General features: G+C 43.3%; 1 protein-coding gene across 2 annotated transcripts in view; it reads right to left on the reverse strand.

Annotated features, from left to right (window-relative positions):
• Positions 1-13,870, reverse strand: part of hlcs (holocarboxylase synthetase (biotin-(proprionyl-CoA-carboxylase (ATP-hydrolysing)) ligase)) — a 31,961-nt gene extending 18,091 nt beyond the window's left edge. The window contains exons 1-6 of one of the 2 annotated variants that reach the window (XM_079172160.1): positions 13,522-13,870; positions 12,885-13,025; positions 10,625-10,787; positions 8,616-9,643; positions 7,480-7,659; positions 1,377-1,657 (exon numbers count right to left, since the gene is read on the reverse strand). In XM_079172160.1, the coding sequence (XP_079028286.1) occupies positions 1,377-1,657; positions 7,480-7,659; positions 8,616-9,643; positions 10,625-10,787; positions 12,885-13,025; positions 13,522-13,785 (2,057 nt within the window). In that variant the 5' untranslated portion in view covers positions 13,786-13,870. The remainder of the gene's footprint in view (positions 1-1,376; positions 1,658-7,479; positions 7,660-8,615; positions 9,644-10,624; positions 10,788-12,884; positions 13,026-13,521) is intronic. The other variant, XM_079172161.1, reaches the window with a different exon arrangement.
• Between the last annotated feature and the right edge of the window lie 10,463 nt (positions 13,871-24,333).

Here is a 24,333-nt window from a genome sequence, read left to right on the forward strand (position 1 = left end):
TGTGTGACTGAATATCTCAGACTGGGAGGTTGGTGGTTTCCTGCGCAGGAGGGTTTATTTGTTAATTTATTCAAAATCTGTTTGGATTCAGCACAAATCTTTTTCATGAAGATTGTCAATAAAACACTGCACTGTCTGCAGTGTGACGAGTATATTTAGTGGATATCATAATGTCACCGAGCATATCAACACTGAACTTACATTGATCAAACTGTTGCCCCTCAGCACTGGCAGGCCGTTCAGGTTTAGTTCTAAACTAATGGAAAAATGAATCATATTCAAGTATTCATAGATCTCTTTCAAGTTAGAAATGTTACACTCACGCAAGATTCCTGTTTAGATAAGGATAAGGATAAGGATAAAAATGAATAAATAATCAAAACTATCCCAATCCACATTTTTGCAGATGGCTTTTCCACATGAAGAGCTCTTTCACAACTGTAAAGATACGCAGAGCAGCCCGACACACGTACAGAGCATACGAGAGAAACGATAATGCACTAACTTAAAACTCACATGTGGTTTAAAAGGAATGCTTCACCACACGTGATTGGTCGCACACACACTTCAGCCGACTGCCGAGCAGTGAGGTCTGAACAAATGGATGGAACAGGAGAAAATGAAGAGAAAGGCGTACATGGCGACCTTTACTGACTGATTTAAAAAACAAATATAAGTAATCTACACAAAGTAGGAGATGGATTCGCATGGAAATAATATTTAAATCAAGGCTCAGAGCTACCAGAGCGTCATGATGATCAACACACGTCCAGTCAGGGTTTTGAGGAAACATAAGGTGCAAACTCCAAAAAACTCCAAAAGTGCACAAAACTATATATACTTTAATTATGGAAAAGCAATTGACCAACACTGAAGACACTTGGCTGTTTTTTGAAGTTTTTTTTCTCAGCCTTTTTTTGTGTGTGGTTATAAAACTAAAAGACATGTTCCTGGCATTGACAGTAATTCTTTGCCTTTAGTGAATGTGTGGAGAATGTGTGTGTCTGAGGTTGGTGCCAGAATCACGGTGTGAATTATTATCCCAGTCGACAACTCACAAGATCCATACTGCATCTTGTGAGCATATGATATATTTAATTTCATCTGGACTTTTGGGAGGCTCTGAACAATCAAGTGTAACAATTGCAAGAAAGCCAACTAGTTTATTTGACTAGTTGCAGGGAACTGTGCTTTAGAGTGATGAAAGGCGCCATGTAAGGCTACAGCTGGTTAGCCCGTGCACATTGCAGCAATCAAAAACCAAGTGTTGCATGTCCATTCGGCCACAAAGCCGCCATTTTGCCCGTGAAAATACACAGCTGCCAGCCTAAGTGCACATTCCCAACATTAAGCAGGCTCATAGGAGCATGTGTTACCCTTGTAGCAGGTCCATGGTGGACGTGGCGACCTCAGCGTACAGCAGGGTGTGCCCCAGTAGGCTGGTCTTCAGGTTCTCTCTGTAGGTCTCCATGCTGAACTGCGGCCAGCTCTGGGACTCTAAGGAGTTGGTGACCAGGGCCACAGAGCCCTCAGGAAGCGAAGGACCGTCCTGGAGCTCAGAACTGGACACCAAGGAGAAGGAGGCCTTGGGCAATGTGAGAAGGCCATTTTGATCCGCACGTGTCCGCAGCCAATCCACGAAGGTGGTCTTGGCCTCCTGTGAGGAGCAGAGAAGGACAATGACACCATCTTTTATAAGAATTATCGCAGCCATTTCTCTATAGACACAAAACTAAATCCATCTTTCATGTTATTGGACAAACCACCTGAAAGCCTCTTAGATATGGTCTACTAATATGGCAGTAAAACTTTGTTTTACTTGGGCTAGGTATGTCAGTACTTTCTGATTTCCTTACTCTGTGGCTCTCAGCTACAAGCCTGTTGGTTCCTACTGAAGACGTTAATCTTTTTGTGTAATTACATAGTTAAGATCGTACTATTATTACTTAGTCTTTGTTTTTAGTGTTCATGGCAATGAAGGGACTTAAATATTGGCATTACTCAGTCAATAATTATGGATCTTCTGAAGCTGCAGCGAGTTTAGACACTTATTTAACTAGTTGACTGGGTTGTCATATCAGGCACCGTCCCCCAGTCCAAGCTTTTAGAGAGACATTTCATATCCAGAATCAGCTGGCCAAAATAAGAGTTGGATTTGATGGATTTTCCTTTTGAAATAAATGTGCTGAATGAGTTAATCAGTGTGTGTGGCTAATCAATGACACGGTGTAATTAGGCAGCAGTCCCAGTCTGCTCTGTTCCAGTCACTTCCTATTAATCAGACTTCTCTCCTGTGTACTTACACACACAAAACTTGTCTTAATGTTTACTCTGGTCTTTAGAATGATGAATATATCATTGTATGTACTTCCTTCACCTCTCTTATTAGATTTTACTTTAGAAAAGATGATTTCCTTTAAATTTGATTTGACATCAACGTGAAGTCATCCCCATAAGACATAACAGGGTATGATTTGCACTCAGTATGATACTGACAGATGGATCAGAAACTCATTGTAGATAAACATACCCTGCCACATGAATGGCTGAGCATGACAGATTGGTCCCAGTGCCACACATGTCTGCCAGTCTGAAACATGACAAGGTTTGTTTCAACTAAATTTAGGGTTCATCCCAATATCCCTCCTTGACTCCTCTATCCTCGATCACTTGACCCGGAAATTGATGGAAATCTGGCATGTTGAGGGATGTCCCAATTTCAGAAAATGAGTTCAAAGAATAGAGAAGGCCTCCAGCTGGCAGAATTTAAACATGCCAGGGAAGGAAAAGCATCAGAGCAAAACACAATTTTTAAGGGTATATAGTAATTACTTCAGGCAGATAAATACTATCCGAACACACATTTTGTTAAAAGATGATGTCATGTGAAGCTGTTTCAAAATCCTACATTGAATCCCAGCTAGTTACAAGCTAGCTAGCTAGGTAACTAGCCAGCTCAGGATATGGACAAGAGATGGTATTTATGTTATGTAACGTTTTTTTTCCTTTACATAATTTGCATCGTTTACAACTTACAGACCTCATTGTGCGCAGTTTAATGTAGGAACTATTTTCCTTCAATCATAGTCCCAACATGAAACTGCTCACAACGAGGTCCGTGGACTATCTTCAGTAACCGGGTCATGATTTCTGGAAACATGATATGGAAAATGTCATCCTGCAATAACACTCAATGTTATTGAGTGCCAGAGTCGATATCACATATATTTGAGATGATGAACTGTGACCACCATGGTCACTTCCATGCTAACTTTACACTGGTTAAAGAAAATCACCCCAACAGCAGGGTGGTGGCTGACGGTCCCTCACTTCTTGACGCTAGGAGACTACTTTGCCGGGAGAAGAGCAGGAATGAGCTCAGGAGACTAGTTAGCTAACTAGCCAGCTTTAGAGATAGACAAGCTAGCTAGGTAACATTACAATACAGTCATTTAGCAGAAGCTTTTATCCAAAGCGACTCACACACCATAGGCTACACAGCTACAGGAGCAATTTTGGGATTAAGTGTGTTGCTCAAGGACACATCGACATGCGACCATCCTTCAATCCCTCTGATTGAAGGACGGCCCTGCTCTCCACTTAGCCACAGTCGCCACCTAGCTAGCCAGCTCTGGAGATGGACAAGCTAGCTTGCTAGCTATCTAGCTAACCAGCTCTGGAGATGGACAAGCTAGCTATCTAGCTAGCCAGCTCTGGAGATGGACAAGCTAGCTTGCTAGATAACTAGCCAGCTGTCCTCTCCGTAGCTCCCGTCCGCTCTCCTCCCGGCAAAGTAGTCTCACAGCGGCGTAGTCCCGTTGGTTAATGTTAGCTTTCTCACTTAGCATAGGGATCAAGGATGCTTGAAAAGGTCAGAGAATGGTGTGACATTTGTTCTCATATAACTAGTCACTACTTGTAAGACTAGTGGCGCTAGATAAAGTGTTGGCTGGACAACTGAGCGTGCCGTGGTAGCTTAGCCTAAACACCTATAATGTAGATGTATAGGACTGCTGAGTGTCTGCTCTTTGCTTGGGTGCGAGTAGGAGTTAAAGCCAGCTCAAAGGTTAGTTAGGTCAGGGTGAGAGATGGGTGTCGGCTGTCAGCGGTCCCATTAGATATATGACAGCCTAACACCCACTGCAGGGCCTAATTAATGATAGGCCTACACATTAGTTAACATAAATACTGGGCTTCCATTGGAATGCTCACCCAACTTTCACACTCTATTGATGACTGTAAATAAAGAAAATAACATCTGACAACTTTGACACACAATAGGCCTCAGCACTTCTGAATGAATTCTATAATATAAAGGCAAATCCATGCCTGTCCTGATTCTATTTAACTCAAGAGCCCACTTCATTTCCATACGGAGGGAAATGGTGATTTTCCACCTCATGGCGGAGAACAGGAACACCCACTGAGCAGCGGTGGAAGTCAGTCACACTGATCACCACCACACTGAATGAATTAGTGTGTGCTGGAGAGACTTTTCATCACCTGCAAAGAGTCCTGCTACTACACTGACTACAACAAGTGTGTCAACCTTACAGCTGTTGCAGTGGCATGATGTAGTGACTGTTACCCTGGCCCCACACAGGTTTAAAACTACACAACCCATTTGTTTCTTTCGAGTTGTGGAGAGACACTGGTAAAATGACCCAAGTGAGATTTATGCACAATTATGCCTGTAGATAGTGTATATGATTTAATTCTTATCATCTGCCGTATTTATACATCTGTAGACAAGTGTCTTTTTTGGTACATTTTTGACATTTCTCGTTACTTATCAGCAGATATGTATACATCGATAGTAATAATTGGCGTAATGTGTAATGTGTGTATATATCTATATAGATATATACACACACACACAGATAAATAGAGAGAGAGAGAGATAAAAAAGTAGGGCTGTGTATTGGCCAGAATCTGGCAATCATGATAGTGATATTATGATTAAATATATTGTGATATAGTGCGCTACATTAAGCATATGTTAAGATATGTGATCTTTTAAATCTAATTTTAGAAAAACTGTCAAAGTATAAAGAACAGACCACCATTATGCATAAAGTCTGAGAAAAAAGGTATTCTTGAAGTAATAAATTAAGTAAATAAAAAATATAAACAGACAGTGTTACAAACACATAACATGCATTATATCCATTTTTAAATCATTAATTAAAAATTGACCATATTTTTGAGAATCTTCTTAGTATCACAAAACATAGTATCAATATAAGTGTATCGATATTGGCGGATAATGTTACCCACACCAATGTATTGTTCAGGTTCTACCACTTACGCTTGTTGAAAGGATGTAATATGTGACACAGAGAGGAGGTGATGTCTGTCTGCCAAAACAGATAAATAACAGTGGTTTGATTTCTGTGCTCCAAATACGTCAATTTCAAAGTCCTGGTGAGAATATTACTAATATTTGGCCCAGGAATGGGAAGAAATCTGTGAAATTCTACTTATTCAGGGAAGAACTTCCAACCTGTTGAGAGCGGGCAGCAATGCCTGACAACAAGCGCAAATGGAAACCTCCACCGCTCAGACTTAGGACCAAAACACCAGGGCACAAAAACAACCGTAGGACTGAATAGAAGCTACTGGAACCGATGCAACGTAGTGCACCAAGAGCAGGGAGGCCGCTCTACAGACATGTTGAGGTTCACATCTCTCCTCCACAACAATCTGGAAACGATTCTGCAGCCCCCAATTTCCATAAGCCTGCTTCTTGTTGGGACTGTGGGGGGAGTGGCTGGGGCAGCAGGGTTAAAGGTCACACAGCAATCCAAATATACAGCAATGAAGACCAAAACGACTACAATACTAAAGCAACTACTGCCAATATTAATGTAATACTATTTCTAGTGTTTTTAAGGGAGTGACCAAGTAGGACATCTCACTTCAATGATACCAGCCAGTGGAACTAAAGGTCACATTAGAAAATGTGACCAGGTTCTTGATTTCTGTTTCTCAGCAACCCCGGAGCTCTGACTCCCCCTAGTGGTTCGTCTTGAGGACATGCAACACCAAAACGCATTGTGCGTTTCAACACCCACACTATCTTACTATTTAGTATGCCAGAAAAAGATTTAGTTTGTCCCAATACATAGTTTGTCAAATTCAGTATGCCAAAAAGTACCAGGATGCTTTTCCCCACTATTCTGACCTACAATTCTCAGTGGATGTATGAGCAAGAGGGATAAAGATCAAGGAGCAATGTTTATGTCCCAATGGAATGCATACTGCATGCAATAGTATGTACTTTGTAAGGGCAGCTGCAGTACGTACTAAAAGTAAAAACATATTGCGATTCTTCATGATGACCACACCGTTCCTGACAAACGCCCTCAATCTCCTGAGACAAAAGGGCAAAAGTAATGCTGCTATTCTTGTCCTTTTCTTACACATCTGCACAAATATTTAAATAAAATGTAAATAAGGACAAATCTGTGTTGATTGTTTTGGTATATTGTTTTGCTTTAAATTAATTGGGCCTTCGCTGTGCAGAATGATGTCTGTGCAGAGTTTGTTGTTTTTTTCGTTGTTGATTTTGTGACACTATTTTGGAGGCAAATCGCAGTCCAACATGATGTGATGAAGTGATGTGGAAACTTAAAATCTCCAGTGGACATGCACCTTTTATGGTTATTATCAGTGCAGTGTGTTTTTTGGGCTATTTTAAAGGGATAGTTTGGATGTTTTGAGGTTGTATGAGGTACAATGTACTGCGGTGGACGTATTTTAGACACCTTAAAAAAAATCTAGATTTATATAGAATTCAGATTTGCTATATATTATACCTACACATTTGAAATGACAATTGTTCAAACATTCCAAATCTTTTCTTTGAGCTTTTTATTAATCTGACTGCAGTCATTAGACATATCTTCATGATAAAGCAAACTGAAATGTTTTTCCAAAAATCAAACCGTATGGTACCCAAACCGAGTGTCACTCGCCACACAGCCAGTCACTGCGATGGCTGATCAAAGACTGATTACTGCCCTGTTTGTACTGGCCCTCTGTACACAGACCTTCTGTGGGCCAGCTGCATATATGCTCAGACATTTGCATACATTAAGGACGCCAAATTGTTTCCACATGCGTAGTACGCCGGGTATCTGTGCTGCTGCTCATACAATTAACTTTAACAAAAAAAATCTGGTGCTTGCTTTGTGTGTGTGTGTGTGTGTGTGTGTGTGTGTGTATGTGTGTGTGTGTGTGTGTGTACGTATGAATGAATGATGATGATGATGATGATGGATGAATAGACATAGACTTAACTGTGTTTTTACATTGCTGAAAACACTGATAGACCATAGACACACAAAACAGTTTTTTCTACTCTTGTATTGGTACTTGATGTTGCAGAGAATAACGGGCCTTGTTATGTGGACAAACTCTGTTGGTCTGGACACAACCGTATCTTAACGTACCGATGGCGAGCAGCGGGGGTCTTACCTGAGACGTGGCCAGCAGGTGGACTGGGCTTGGAGCTGGAGTCTGGTTTAGCTCGCAGCTGAGGCCCAGAGAGGTGAGGATCTCCGTCAAGACTTCATAACGCAGCGCGTTGCTGACCTTCAGTTCATCAAAACCTTTGGCCGTCAAATTCTGGGGGTCGGGAGCAATTTCCAGGTGGGCCTGCAGACAGGGGAACACAAAGCATGTCTGACAAGCTTTGAGATACTTCGACTTCCCTAACAGACTGTCCCAAAAAGTATTTTGCTATTGCAAATATCAAAATGCATTTCAACAAACAGCAATTTAGACATATCCTCACAATACATCTCAGAAATTGCAGTCTTCTTCATCATATAGAAATATAAATTAAGTAGGACTACGACTCAATTCTTTTTGTTGTGGATTATTTTCGATTAGTTGCTGGGTCTGTAAAACGTTACTGTAAGAGAGCAGAACATACTTAGATCTAAGAAGCTGCAACCAGAGTATTTTGACTTTTTCTTTACCACGTTTGAGTTGTTATATTTGTTTTGATCAATAGTCTAAATAGTTTTCCATTTTCCGACTAATCGATACAGCTTGAAAGCAAAGGACAATACGAGGAGCTGCAGTGAGGACAGAGGTGACTGAGTTATGTTCCAATCCACCTCAACAGCAGCGGCAAGCCTCATAGCCAACGCCGGACAACATTAACTCTGGTGACGGTCATATCTGAACGTGGGTTGCTGGATGATACCCAGGACTCCTGGAGGAATATCAGGCACCGTCTTACAGGATGTTCTGATAATAATGTTCATGACTGAGGTGAAATTGTTAGTTGTACTTGACCGCATTATATTGAAATATGTTTTTAACATTTGTCCCCTCTCATGCAGTCCAGTGCATCACCACTGCCAACTACAACCACACATTTACCTCTCTGGAAGTGTCAATCAAAACTAAACATCACAATCTTCATAATGGTAGAATACATGGCAAAGCTGTTGTTTTGGATTGCAATAAAAAAAATGAGCAGGTCTCCCTAAAAGAATAAGTGTCCACTGAGCTGTTTGAGTATGAGACGAATAAGACTCTTCAAAGACTCAGCCCTTTAAACCACTGCAATCATCCCCTTTAGCGATGTCATGTGTCTTTACCTGGCAGAGGACAGCCTCCCCGCCGTCCTCTCCGTGGGTCACCCTGACTACAACCATGTCCCTCTGATGGGGCGCGTCCCCCTTCAGCTCCCCCCAGAGCTCCACTTCCCCTCCTCCCTGCGTGTCCCTGACGTAGACCTTCCCACTCGACAACACGCTCAGCTCCAGCTCCGTGCTGTCCTCCCTGGTGAAGCTCAGCCTGCCGACCCGACTGCGTCGCTCCTCCCTGGCCTCCAGGCAGAGGCCCGCCGGGCACAGGGTGGAGGCCAGCCCCAGCACCCTGCCCCCCTGACTAAGGTAGGTGAGAAAACGGGTCTGAAGCTGGGGGGTCAGGGGTTCCTTCTCTGCCAGGATGAGGAGCTTGGCATTGTCCAGCCAAGGGTCGCTCAGAGCCTGCTGTGGTTGGAGGGAATATATTACATTGTCTTCCATGTTGATACACTCTGATAAAATCTGCCGGACATACTGAAAACGCTCCTGGCAGCCGCCAGTGTACAGCAGAACATTTGGCGGCTTGATATTACAGTCCAGTCCACCGCTCTGCCCAGAAAACCCTTTGGCATCGTGGACGTCATCCAGGGTCTCAGCTCCACTGTCCAGCCCTGCTGAGTTATCATCGGGAAGGTCTGGAATGTTCTCAGCCGACGCGTACTTCACTGAGAGGATGGTGCTGTTCTCTAGCTCCAAGCACTCGTTGCAGCTGGACAGATGGAGGTGGTGTCTGTGGCCCTCCATGTGGTGATGGTTCCCCAAGGAGCGGTCCTCCGAGTCGCAAATGGGTCCTGGGTCCTTAGTGCCGCAGAGCGGCTCCGACCCTCGCCGCTCCTCCAACCTCCTCCTGACCTCCGGGGTGAGGAGGAGGCTGCCTTTGCGGCACGTCGGGTGCTGGCGGTCGGCTGGCAGGTGATGGCGCGAAGGCTCAGCAACGCCCTGTCCAGCCCGGGCGTCGCAGAGACATGGAGGTGTCTCGGTCTTTGGACACTGCTTCTCCAGCAGCTCGCTGAGGGCGGATTCTTTGAGGAGGACAGCTACGGGAAGGTCATAACAATTTAGCAAAACATCAGAGCAATCTGGTGACTTAAATTTAGTAAAAATAAATATATATATAATACATGTATTTAAGTTTACAAGCTAAGCCAAGACACAAAGTCGAAACGCGTTGTCTATTTTTCCAGCAGATAGCTTTCGCACTTATTTGCAGTCACGATGAAAGAAAGTTTCAAGTTTCCATCGACTCCTGAAAATGTCTGTCTCTGCAGTTGCTAGAAGCTCCACCATGTTCACCAGCTAACTGTGTCGGTTTGTAGTTTGGTGCTGAGCAGGTAGTGAGGGTGAATATATTGAATGTGTAGTTTTTTAAGTTTACAATGCAAAAAAAAAGGTGTCTGTATTTGCTGCTCTTACATTTTATTTAAATGTATTTAAACTAATACACTTCATGGCTTAAATATTCAGTAATAATAGATATATTAACAGTTACGATGTTATTATTGTTTATTGTTATGCACCATTCACAGAGTCAAATTCATTGTATGTGTAACGTACTTGGCAATAAACAGTTCTGATTCTGAAAATATGTAAATCTTGAAGTCAATTAAAACGAGCATAAATTGCTGAATAGCGGTTTCTGTTCACAGCCAAAGGGTCCGCTCAAAGATTATGATGATATGATAAATGTAAGATGTAAGATGTAAACGTGTAAGTGTAATGTTAAGATGTAACAAACAGAAATGGTAAAATATAGTTTCAGAGGTTACCAAAAATAATATCACAAAATGTAGCCGACATCTAGTGTATGAATGAGGATGAACAATGCACATACAGTGCAATTTATTAGAAATGTGCTCAAGCCATATTCTGGTTTATTAAACCGTGACTTTACAAAAGGGAGGATGCACAGCTCATTAAAAGAAATAAGTATTGAAAGAGATATATTGCCGCATCAGTAAGGTGTTCTGAGGCAGTGATATGAAAAGGGGAAATATGAAAATGAACTGAAGGCGACATACGGATTATCTTTGATGGCCTAAGTCCATTGTCCAGCTGAAGGCGATCTTCGATGAAAGCCACCCCCAGCCGGCTGAAGTTGTCCACGCTGGCCTGAGCCACGGCCCTGAAGGGCTGGCCGGGACAGCGGGCCAGAGGGAGGCAGTAGTCAGACCACTTCAGCACCTGCACACAACACACATCACCGGTTAGCTGACACCCAGGACCGATCCACTAGAGTTCATCAGAGACGGACTCTGGGCAGAGCAACCAGGCGGCTACATGTTAAAGAAATAACACTGATGCGGAAATGCATGGGAGCTGTTTGCTAAACCATGAGCAACTAAAAGTTACTACTTAACTAAAGTAACATTTCTTTCGATGCAATTGTCAAACCCACAAAAGATGAATAAATAATTTGAAGATCAATAATCTGAATTATACTGTAAGTAATACTAATGAAATATTGTAGCTAGCAACTAGTGGCAACTCTGTGTATATACTAATATAATAAAGGCATACAGTATGTAGTAATGGTGCACCATTGTAGTTTAACAGGTTAATACACTAAAATTAGTATTGTACGATATTGTTTCAACAAGAAACAGTGGAAGAGGTTCACTGAAGGAAATGCCAACTTCAAATAGGAAACTGTAACAAAAGGGTAGAAACATTTTGTCCGAGGATTATTACATTTAAAACGAGCCAAGTGTGTGAAATAGATTTCTGCTCATCTAAAAGTTTCCTCCTTTGTTGGAGCTCTCGCACCGCGGTCCACAATCTCACATTGTCTAGCTGCGGGGAGCTGCTTCTAGGAGAAAGTATGAAAAAGTCGTACCTCAGAGGAGAACAGAGTTACTGATGACGCTTCCCACACTAACTTGATGTTTACCCCAAACACTCTCAGTCGCTAAGCATACATTAGGATGGTGTGCAGAGGTTTTCTCACAGTGGCAGTTTGGAAAATTAGAAAATAGAAAGAAAAAGAATACTATAAATAAGTTATATATGCATATATTTAACCATACTAAGAAATACATTTGAACACTCTAAAATACTATAATCAGGAAGCCACTTGTGTGAAATAAACACAAATGTACACAGATTAATAGAGCAGGTATAGCTACCGGCTACTGACAGCGTTAGAAATGCAAAGTGAAATGAGTAAATCAAAGTGAAAACATGGCAGGGCAGAAACACAACATCCAGTCAGTGCGTGGAGCGCACAAGGCCGAGCGGTGTGAAGACAAATGGACAGCACTGGAGAAAGAAAGGAGAAACAGAAAAGTGGAGGAGAGAGGGAGCGCATCAAAAGAAGAGAAGCCCTGCGGGGAAGTGCAACCAAATGCCTCACGAGCACAGCATGCGGTTAGTGGTTTATAAAAATGAAAATAAAAACCCAGCATGCTAAAGAAAAAAAAACGTACGGAGTTGATGAAAATAAATAAATGGCATCACTTAACCATGCTCTGTAGGAAAGCAGGCAGCGGATGCATGGAGATCATATGTTCTGTCAGGTGGAAGCGCCTCCAGTTACACAGAGCTACCAGAGCTTCATGACGATCAACACCAGTCCAGTCAGAGGTTGCCCTGCCTGCTCTTTTAATTTGGCACACCGGTTCCCCCTCTGCATATGCTCAACATATGCATGTTAACACCACCATGTGGGCAGTTAATACAGCACTGTCATAACTCTGCAATGCATCATCCAACCAAATATGGAAGGCCTGTTCATATGTGAACATCCAACAGTTCTGCTAGGTTTGATGGCATTTCACCGATTGGTGGTTTTCAGTGTGATTAATAAATGACTAGATCAACAGAGCTGTATCAGTATGTATTTTTGATTCTGGAAGCGATTGGCCACCAGAGGATGCTAAATGCAATCTGATTTTTGAAAAGGTAAAAGCTGGTCTTAACTTATTGTCTTAAAGTTAACTCTCAGGATGTTACAGACTCTTTCCTTGGTAGACAGTATAAACCATTTACAATAACCTAAACAGGTAATACACACAGTGCTACTGTGTTACTGAGCAAAGGTACATCTGCCTGTTTTCCTTACACACAGTTTATCTAAACAATTTTATTTATACAAGCTTATATGTAGATAACAGCTATGAATTAAATCTGAAAAAATTGACATAGAATACAACAGATATGAACTATAGATTCATGTGATTTGGGTTTAATGAAGTTGGGTGTTGGGGCAAAAATAAATCAGATTTACTAAATTAGAACGGTGCTCTTGAGGATACTACTTGTTAGACAATGTGTGGTGCCTACTTTCTTATTGGACGTGTGAGGAGAATGGTAGCCCACTCTGTGTCCTGCAGCTTCTATGATGAATGAAATGCTCTCTATTCGCGGACCGCAAACCAGAGAGGACCCCAACAGCACGGTCCATTTGCTGAGGTCGTCGCACGCCTGGGGACAGCACAGAGAAGAATAACTCCAAACACTACCAGGCTGTTACACAGTGATTAGTAGTTAGTGACGGGGGAGGCTTCTAAAATGATTTGACTATAAAAGGCACAGAATGACATCAAGGCATGTAGACAGTGACACAGTGACATCCAGGCTCATATCAAGTTAGGTCTTCAAGCAGTGAAGTCTCAAGCAAGTCAAAAGTCCAAGATTAGTCTAAAAAATGAGGACTCCTCCTGAGTTAAGTCTGACTTGGGTCTGTAAATCTTAGTTTTTGTGATTTAGGGCTATGTATGTAAACCTGGTTCTGTTTACAGTAAGTTACCAACCAAACACTGCTGATTTGTTTTCCTTTTTCATTCAATTTCCTTAATTTAAGTAGCTCTAGAGCTGAACGACAAAATGTAAACAAGGCGGTGACAGGCCCAGCCGGATCCAGTCAACACAGACTGCTGTGCGATATCATGCCATTTTAAAGCTAGCTCAAGCATCTAACCTGAGGCTCCGTGACATAGACGGCCTTGTCTCCCAGCTGGAGGAAAACGTTGTCCTCGGCTGGAAGCGGACCGGGCTGCCGGTGCGCAGCTGTGTGGCACCCGGTCGGCGACGCTGTGGCCGGTGCTGAGGCCGAGCTAGAGCAGACTCCGAAGCTGAAGCTGAAGCTGCCGCTGCTCAGTCGGGACAGGCTGTTTCGTATCAAAACCGAGTAGCACTTGTGAAAGCGCACCCAAAGATAGACGTAGCACACCGTTATTAACATCTTAACCGGCCAACACAAAGGGGGGACATCGTGACCGTTCTTCTCGCCATGTATGTTATGTTGATGTTGTTCACAGCGGTCACAACATGACTGCTGACTGTAACGTCAAACTGGCTGCTACGACTCTTCGTCTCTCTATTTAACAGCGGGTAGAGTAACAAGCGTTAAGGCGCATTACCGCCACCTATGTTGGAGTGTGTGCCAGTGCTCTTGGGCTAGCTACAAACAAGATGGCGGAGGTCAACGTCATTACGTTTTTTTCAGGCAGGATATTAAAAAGAAAGGAGGGAATATTATTCCCCAGTATTTTTGAACTTTTTGAAAAAAATATAGGCCGATAAAACACAAACCTTACCTCAACACAACATTTTTATTTATTTAAATATTTATATCATACCGTGTTATTTTAAATTTGGCTGAGTTTCTGTTTGCTCTTTTAACACTGCAATTGGCCACTGAAGTAATGTATGAAAAGAGTGTTAGCATGGATGGACCAGCTAACAGTCAAGGTGACTCTTTGATTGGCTGAGAGGCATGAGAGGCGGGTCAGATACCCGGTCCCTCCGCCACCATAAGGCACAGCTTAGCTGGTGCTATAAGAAACTGAACTCATCTGTTACCTGTATGTAAGTCTGAGTTTTACTACTCAATATTGATCAGGCATCTATATGGATACACTTTGAGTGTTTTTAGGAGCTATTTATTTTATGGGTGTTCTTTTTAGAAGCTAACGTTTTATCAAAAAATAGTTAATGTAAGCTAGCATTTTATTAGCAGTTTTGCTAATTTGCCATATGATATGGATAAAGAGAAATGTCTTAAGGAGAACTAGTGATAAGTTATAAACTGAAAAAAAGAAGAAGAATTTTTAAAGTTACGCAAGGTGAAGTCTTGCATTCTAATACATTATATGGGAACTTTGTATGTTAGATTTTACAGAACAACTCACAGAGAGATGATGTCACAAGTAACATTAACGTTAGAAATAAATTATAAAACGAACGAATAAAGGGGTGAATTCTAAATGTATTAAGTAAAAGTACTAATTCTTAATACTAGTTAGAAAGGGTTATATATTATTCCCTTCTTGCTGAGAGGCAAAGGTGCTAGGCTGAATTATTTTGCATAATTACATAGATCACTGGTGTTTGACCTGCACCAAACATGTTAGGTGTTCATCCATAAGGTCAAACGGGCTTCAACAAGTCTGACTTCACTGCAACTGTCAGCTGGGTCGACCAGAAACAGGATGAGCACGCTGCCATTCCCCTGCCCTGTGCATGTGGGTGTTGTTACCACTGGAGGTGTACACGCTCAACTGCACAAATACACTTTGATGGGAAACCTCACCAAGTTGGAGAAACTTCTGAATCAGGGTATGTCACGTGGTTGCTGTAATAGCACCAGTATTGTTTATAATTGTACCAGTAATACGTCCAGGTTGGCATCATGCATAAAGATGAATCCAATACTAGTCTTAAGTCAGACACCCAGTGCTTGACATAAAGAGACGCTTGCGCTCCGTGTTTCCTGATGTGTTCCAGGTGTTGATGTGGACTGTGTGAATCACTTGGGTCAGACTCCACTGTTCCGTGCCGCCCTGTCGGGCCGAGCAAAGGTGACGGAGCTGCTCCTGCGTCACGGGGCTGACCCCAACCAGTAAGTCTGGGCCTGGCACTCACTCTAAGGATACTTGTAGCTCATGTATTCTCATAAAGCTTACCTCTAAAGTCCTGGTCGCGCTGATAGAATGATTTAGACTTTAACACCAATGACTTGTGTCTTGACTCAAACTTTAGGCCTCTGGCCTGGAATGACTAAATTCCGCCACAAACCCAAAGATTCAAGGTGATGTCGTGTAAAAGTGCGCCGTATTAACTCTTCATATTTCTACGGACATACTTTGAATACATCCAACACGAGCCCTTTGCGCAAGCGGAAGGGACAGATGTTTGCTTAGAACTTGACCCGGAACTTCCCAGCCAAGACTTAGTTGGGACTTGCAAAACAATGTCTCTGTCACAGTTTTACAACATAGCATATTGATTACATTATCGACTCTCTTCTAGTCGCTGTATGGACCGGAGCACCCCGGTTCACGCGGGCATACTCTCCTGTAGCCCTTCAATGGTTAGCGGCTTGCTAGATGCTGGAGGAGATCTGAGGTTTCACGACTGGGAGGGCAGGACGCCCTTTGACTGGCTCAGGACTGTGAAGCAGGAGGGCAGAGCCAGGGTAAGCCGTTCAGTTATTCAGCTCGCAGCGTCTCTCTCACCGGACGCTGGTGACGTGCGACATGCAATAGCTGCAACACCAGCTTGAGCATACGTAACTTAAAATAAGTGGACTGATAAAAGAGCAACTCCAGTGATTTAGCATTGCACTTCCATAAAGTTGAGGGACAGACGAGAGATTTATCCAGAAGGAAGGAAGAGAGCAAGGAAAAATATTGGCTGTGGTAAATAAGAATTTCAGGCCACAGGCCACCACATTTCTTTAAAAGCAACACCTTAGTTAGAATGCTCAAGATGCACATCTCTCTCTCTCTCTCTCTCTCTCTCTGTCTCTGTCTCTCTGCATGTTTAAGCTTGAGCTGCTGCGTCCTTTATGTTTAGGTCCAACCTGTAACATTCTCCCGGTTAACTCCCAACATGTTAAATTACACCCGTGCTTCTGTCTCATCAGATGCAAGACTTCCTGGAGAGCTGCATGTCCTCCATGCAGCAGCTGTGTCCGAGCCCAGCCGGGACGTCCCGCACGTCTACATCCATCTTATCACACCCTGCGTCTCCGATGGATCGCATAAAAGCATGGTACGGCGCACAAAACGCCACGTTGATCACACACTTATCCAACATGATATTGTTTTCATTGAACATATAAGAGAAACTAACATCAGGAAATTAGAATAGCGTTCACACAGCTCTGTCGTTGGTTGTGTAATGTATAATCAACCGTTTCTGCGTTTCTGCTCCTTTTCAGTGGAATTGACAGGCAGTTCAATAAGAGGACAAACAGCAAGTCTTCCTGTACAGCTGCCTGCTGTGTAGGCTTTGGAAAGGTATATCACTCCATACAGCATTTAGTCGATGCTGATTTGTTACGTATGTGTTCTGTGTTGGATGGAGTGACACTATATGTTTCAGAAACAGTTTGAAGCAAATTAAACGTGAACAAACCGGCTGCACAGCTTTCGCCTCACGGCTCAAATGTGTCTGAACGTTTCAGTTCAGACTACTTTTTAGACTTCTGGAACTTCCTGTTCGTGTAAATTGGAGGTGGACTTTGGCTGGTGGTGGAGGAAAAAAAGGTGTATTGATATTGCTGTCTTAAATAACAAATAATACAAAGAAATAAGAGAATTTGGGCCTTTTACTTCATAACTAGCTGACATAAATTAGAAACCTTCTTCCGAATTACAAGACATTTGATTTTAATTAGATTTGATGTTTTCCTTTTATCATTCATTGCAGCTTTAGAGATGTTAATGGTTATGTGTCGGGGTGGCTGTGGCTCAGGGGGAAAGTGGGTCTTACTTTAATCAAAAGGTCCGGCTCCTCCTGTCGGCAGGTGCTTCACAGCAGCTCACTGCTCCCAATGCTTAGGATGGGTTAGGTTTCATGTATGTATACTATGTGACGACTGAAATAAAGTCAGTGTTTAAGACCCGCCTAAGCTCAAACTTTGTTTGCCGGTTTGAATTTTTTTCACATGTGGAGAATAGTTCAAAAGATTTGATTGTATTACATGTACAATGTCTCCCTGTTATCTGGATGTGTGGATGGGACATACAGGCTGACAGTCTCTGTGACTGTACGGTCTGCACTGGGTGTTCTCCTGAAGTAATGATTGTTTGTCTAGGTGTGTGTTAACAAGCCGTGCCAGGCACTGGCTGTGCCAGCATCTGTCCCACTGATCAGAGACAGTGATCTGACCCAGGCTGATGAACCTCTGCCCTCCTTCTCCTGTGGCTCTTTGACCTCTATGACCAAGTAAGACCGTTACTCAGTCACACAGAACCACAGTCACAGAAATACAAGTGTGTCGACACACACCGGGAGTCTCAATGTTCTCACACACCGAGAACCAGTAGTGAGGGAAGAGGGGGCTGCAGCTCCCCCTTTTGGTTAGAGTGAAAACATACATAGCATCATACGTTTTAAATCATCAACCAATCATCAGAGTTTTTAGCAAACCATAATTGGAGAATATCTATCAAGTAATTCACACCATTTTTCCTGATTTCTAATACACAGCAGAAAGTCATACCAATGACTGTACGATTTACATTCACACTGTTTATCTACACACTAAAATAAAATAACATTATCATGAGAGAAACAGCAGGAATTGGGCAGGGCTAATATTATATGAAAGTAATGACTTGTTCTTGAAGCCAGAGCTATTTGATCACATTGAAGACCAAATGGTGTGTTTCAGTTACAGCTGGAGGGGCTCCAGGGTGACAGTAAAAACAATGAGGGACAGTCAGACAGCCTATCTAGACCTGCTCCTCATGGAACAAGACTACTGCAGGTGAGGGGGTGAAGGGGTGAGGGGGTGCGGTCTTCAGACATTGTTTTGGTTGTTGACTTGTGGAATTTCTAAAGAAAGCTCTAAAGTAATATTTATAGATCACCGATACCGACATCGAGTCCAGAATAACCTTTTTCTCCAAGAAATACGGGAATATGTATTCCTAGGTGGAAAGCATCATGTTTTTAATTAATATCTGGTTTTCATATCCATTTGTATTAAAGGTAACAACCCTAAGCTAAGGTAACCTCAATCCAAAGAGCTGTATGAACAGGCTTGGCTTAACACAGAATTGAGCAAAGCAACTCTTGACAGTAACCTTTATTAATGTGAGCAGAAACACAAGTTATTTTTGAGTTTGGATTGTTTTATTTATGAGCTAACATTGGCCAGACCTAAATGTGCTGAACCAAAATCACTGCAGGCGACCGGATCAACCAACAGACGACTGAGACGCACCGTCTGGGTGTGATCAGTGTGACAATTCAAGTGTGTCTTGACCTTCGCCACTTCTACATAGAGATTATGAAACAGAGTCCACTCCCCGAGTTTTCCTTCCTCAACAATCCTCTCAGTTTCAACCAAGTCCGGCTGACTTGAGGCCGGTCTGGGGAGCATATCAGCTGTGGCGAACCAACATTCATTTCACGACTAACTTAAAGACCAACATTTTATTTGTATTTGTGTGTGTGTGTGTGTGTGTGTGTGTGTGTGTGTGTGTGTGTGTGTGTGTGTGTGTGTGTGTGTGTGTGTGTGTGTGTGTGTGTGTGTGTGTGTGTGTGTGTCAGCCAGCTGTTCCACCCGCAGCTGCTGCAGCTGATGGCGGTGAGTCTGTCTGATGACCTCCAGAGGACCAGTCTGGTGTTTGAACCGGTCGACGTCGGCACGCTGCACACCCTGCTGCACATCAGGGTAACAAAGACACACCTGGAGGATTACTTTATGCTGCTACCTGACACATAGAGTACATGAGATTCATGGAGGCTTTTCTAAAGGTTCTGGGGGCCTTGTTGCCTTTGCTTGATAGCTGAGAGTGTAGAGATAGAGAGATGGACAAGAAGCGTTCTCAGATTCAGCTTTATTTTTTTCCCAAATTCCCTGTTTTACATTTACATTTTTCTGAATTCTGGAAATTCAAAATTGAAATGGAACATTTTAAAGTATATATAGACATTTTTGTTTCTGACTTTTCTCCTGTACTTGCTTTCTCATTGTGAAGAACTGGATACTTAAACCTCTTCAGGACAAAGAACCTGAGAAGTAAAAAAGCCCTCCTTGTCTGAACTGATTACATAGGTTTAAAGGGTTACAAGCCAAAAGAGTTGAAAAAGGTCATCTTGTTCAGATGTTACAGAAACATGAATCACCAAGTTTCAAACAGGTCTGGAGTTGCAGTTTGTGCCTCCGTTTTATTAATGAAAGGAAAACTGCAGCATTCCATCTCCTGCTTCACTCAAAGAAGTGACAGAAACAAACATGGAAGACCTCATAAAGGCATTTCATATGTCAAGCAAAAGCCAATATCAAACCAAATGCACCATTAAATGTCATTTTTAAATAAATGTAGGCATTTATGCACATTCACAAATACATTTAAAAAAATAAATATGGCACAGAAAAACATTAGAGTGAGAGCCGTGAGGGTTTGTCCCTGTCCAGTGGACAGACTCAAAAGATGGACACATCAACCACTATCTGAACACTAACTAGTGAAAAAGTTTCATTCTAAATGATAAGCAAATGGTATGTTGTGTAAGTCGCACTGTATTGCTGCCCTTTCAAACCGTGGGCAGTAAACAGTACTGTACTGTGTGTGTGTGTGTATTGTCTACTCCCTGTCCGTGCAGCGTGCAGAGTTTCCAATGCTGCAGGACAGGTGGCTGCTGTCAGTGATGTTGCAGGTGTGTGAGGGTCTGCGGTACATCCACAGGGGGGGCCTGGTGATGAGGGCCCTGTCCTCCCACAGCGTGGTCCTCACCAAGTTCGCAGTAGTCAAACTGACTGGTTTCGGCTTCATGGTCCCCAGGTAATGCAGGCCCAGACCTACACCAGACTTACACCAGACCTACACCAGACCTACACCAGACCTACACCAGACCTACACCAGACCTTCACCAGACCTTCACCAGACCTACACCAGGCCTACACCAGACCTTCACCAGACCTTCACCAGACCTTCACCATACCTACACCAGACCTACACCAGACTTACACCAGACCTTCACCATACCTACACCAGACCTACACCAGAACTTCACCAGACCTACACCAGACCTTCACCAGACCTTCACCAGACCTTCACCAGACCTTCACCATACCTACACCAGACCTACACCAGAACTTCACCAGACCTACACCAGACCTTCACCAGACCTTCACCAGACCTTCACCAGACCTTCACCAGACCTTCACCAGACCTACACCAGAACTTCACCAGACCTACACCAGACCTTCACCAGACCTACACCAGACCTACACCAGACCTACACCAGACCTACACCAGAACTTCACCAGACCTACACCAGACCTTCACCAGACCTTCACCAGACCTACACCAGACCTTCACCATACCTTCACCAGACCTACACCAGACCTACACCAGACCTATGTATGCTTGATGGAGGAGGCACGGATTAAACTTGATGATGAAGCAGTTTTGAAATGAGTATCTGAGAAAATAGAAAGAAAAAAAGGTCTGTTGTCAGTAGGCTGATTCAGACTGAATGGCCATTTCATCACCACCTTGAAATAAATAATATACACTGTAATAAATGTGTAATAAAATGTGTAATCTGTAACCATTTACAGTATGAGTAACTCATACTGTAAATACTTGTCAATCATTTCTGGCAGCCATGGGCTCTACTTAAATCGATGCTCGACACTACAAAGTACTCAGATCTTTTACTTCAGTCCTGCATTCAAAATCTCACTTCAGTGAAAGTACAAACGTTTTGACCTCAAAACATACTTAAAATGGCAATCTTGAACACTTTTATTTTAATAAATATCTGTTAAGTCACTATCTGTAGCCGAAGGAAGTAACGCAATAGTGAATGGGCTTAAGTCCCACTGATGAAAGTATTGAAATAATTACATATTTGCAGTATTACGAAGTGGATGTCTGTGGCGACATTCCCAGAAAACGAAATGCTTTATTACAGTTTTTACCTTTGTATACACACAACATATTTGAATTATGAAAACTTGAAGCTAATGTATCAATAACAAGACTCCACACTACTAAACACAAAGCACATGAAAATAAATTCTAAAACAAGCAGGCCTGGAATCTGAAGGACTACTCATGGTGCAGAACCATATATGAACATTACCTTTAATGTTCAGCTGGTAAAAGTCGCTGCTGGGTACCTTAACTTATAACAATATACCATTATTTTGGAGTTGATTCATATTTTTTCTATTAATATTCTAAATCTGTATAATCTAATAATATTCAGTCATTTATAACTGATGTTTTCAGATAAATGTGGTGGAATAAAAAGTACTGTTTGCCTCTGAAATGCGTTGGAGTAGAAGCATCATAAAAATGAAAAACTCAAGTAAAGTGCAAGTACTTGAAAATTGTAATTAAGTGCAGTACTTGACACATAGTTTAATATCAGTTCCAAGTAGTTGTTGTTATGCAGTAAAGACAAGGTGGGTACCGTGAATGGAAACACATTAACGAGGTAGATCAACTGGATGGCAGTGTCAACATGATTAATATTCCTAAACAGTAGAGTATGGGGAGTATATTTAGCAATAATGGTAAATATACTGTGTGTCATTACACTTCTGGTTATAATCATGTTCCGTGTGTGTGTGTGTGTGTCTGTGTCCAGCAGTCAAAGTACATGTGTCAAACCCCCCGCACACATGGACCTCCCACACAGCCTTCACAGATGGGCCGCTCCAGAGGTCATTAAACAGCGACCGTGCACATCGCAGGCCGACATCTACAGTCTGTGTGCTCTGATCCAGGAACTCTACACAGGTAGCGCTCACATCCCGGCTTCTCGTGCTGGACTAAAGGAACAGTGTGTGGCATTTAGAGGGGTATCTATTGGCAGAAATGAAATAGAATATGAATCCTTTTCTTTATTGTGTAAGCAGCTGAAGATAAGAATCAATGTGTTTTTGTTACCTTAGGCTTAGGGTGAGCTTTCTAAAGATGAAAGCACTTCCTGTAGTGTGAGGGTTTGCAGTAGGTGACAGACAGTTTTGTCAAATGGAATAACGTCACTCTCCAACGCTTCATACATTGTTTTAGACAGTGAACCGTGGGGCACCGTGGACCTGGACTGGATCAAACAGGCGATGGATGCAGGACAGGCCCTGGCAGTGGACAGCAGCATTCCACAGCCTTACTATGATGTGGTCCTGAGGGGCCTGCAGCACCACCCACAGGGCCGCACATGCAGCCTGCAGGGCCTGTGCTACACCCTACAGCAGGACATCAAGGTGTGCCTCACTCTATAGGCTTTGGCCTCTGCAATGTCACCGTCATATTTATGTTGATACTGTTTCAAATGATTATTTCTAGAATGCACACAGGTGCATCCTGAGGAGTCCTTCTGGGCCTGAAAATGAGCGTTTACATGATAAACTTGTTTGTATGTGTGTGCTGCAGAGGTTCTCCCTGGAGGAACGGATGACTGGTGGGCTGTGTGAACAAGATCTGGGGCCCGAGGTCCAGACCACAGCACAGCAGACCATTGTGGGGGAACCAGTACAGAGTGGTACAGAACACAACACACAAACATGTAGGGTCCTCATGTGTCCTGGAAAAGATAAAAGCTACTGCGAGGAACTTTCGGCAGTGTTTCCAAGCACCAGACTCCCTCTAGCAAACATCTCATTCTACTGCAGCAGGATCTCACAGTCTGCTACGTGCAGTCCTGGTTCTGGTCCTCCCGTGCCTCCCTTCCCTCCCACAGGCCCAGCAGTACAGCCTGAGCCAATCTTCTCTCTGGTGGTCTCAAGGATCAGTTTTACACTGAGACTTTTTAATAACCAGTTAAAAGTTCCTCACAGTAACTTTACCTCTTAATGCCATGTGCATTTACAAAGCTAATGGTTTGGAAATGTGTAAATGTGTTTACTGCATGTGCTTCAGGCATGCAATCCAACACAAATGTATTATGAAATTCTTCTGTCCAAATCAGTTGTCTATAGAACTGTCAGACCAGTCACAATCAAGGCAGACGCTGTTGCAGACAGACATGTCCACAAACAGCTGGACAATCAGCTGTACAGAGGAGCAAAGCTAGAGCTGGGGAAAGAAAGAGAAGAACGTACGGAGGGACAACCCACGCTCCACCAACTGTACCCTTATGCAGGCATGCTTCCTCTGCTCGGTGAGTTTGACTCAGTTAGCGACGAGGAAGAGTCGGACATAGACGGGGAGATAGTGGAGCAGCTGGATGGCCTGAAAGTAGCAATGGATCAGCAGATCAGCACCATTGCGGTGAACCTCAAAGTGTCCCGGGAGCTGCTGCAGCAGGCCAACAGGAGCCTAGACACAGTGGAACATAGAGCGGAGGATCAAGTGGGCTGGCTCAGAGATGCTCCCCCCTGTCGCCACACCAACTCCTCTCGTGCCTCCTCCGTCTCATCCTTCTCTACGTCCTCTGCAAATCTTTCAGGAGTGAGCGCTGCTGTTGGACCGCTTTCGAAGCAGTACAGTCCCTTTCCGCACAGGGGAGATGATTGGGGAAAGAACCTGGAGGCTCAGCTTCTGAGCGGAGATTGGGAACTGCTGAGCCAGGAGGAGCTGGCTCTATGGCTGAGGCGCTACCCAGCCGAGCAGCAGCAGGACGAGGAGGGCTGCCCGCTGGCTTCTCTTTCCTTGGGTCGCTACATGACAGGGAGCCGGCCAGCGGGAGCTGATCACAGTGACGAGGAGCCGAGTCAGTACAGATCAGCTCTGGACAGCAGCCTTCTCAACGTCCACTCTGAGAAGAATCAGCAGGTACATGGCTTTAGCCAGCAAGACTCTTTACACTCGTT

The sequence above is a fragment of the Pholis gunnellus genome (genome assembly GCF_910591455.1).
Source record: "Pholis gunnellus genome assembly, chromosome: 13".
Classification (NCBI taxonomy): Eukaryota; Metazoa; Chordata; class Actinopteri; order Perciformes; family Pholidae; genus Pholis; species Pholis gunnellus.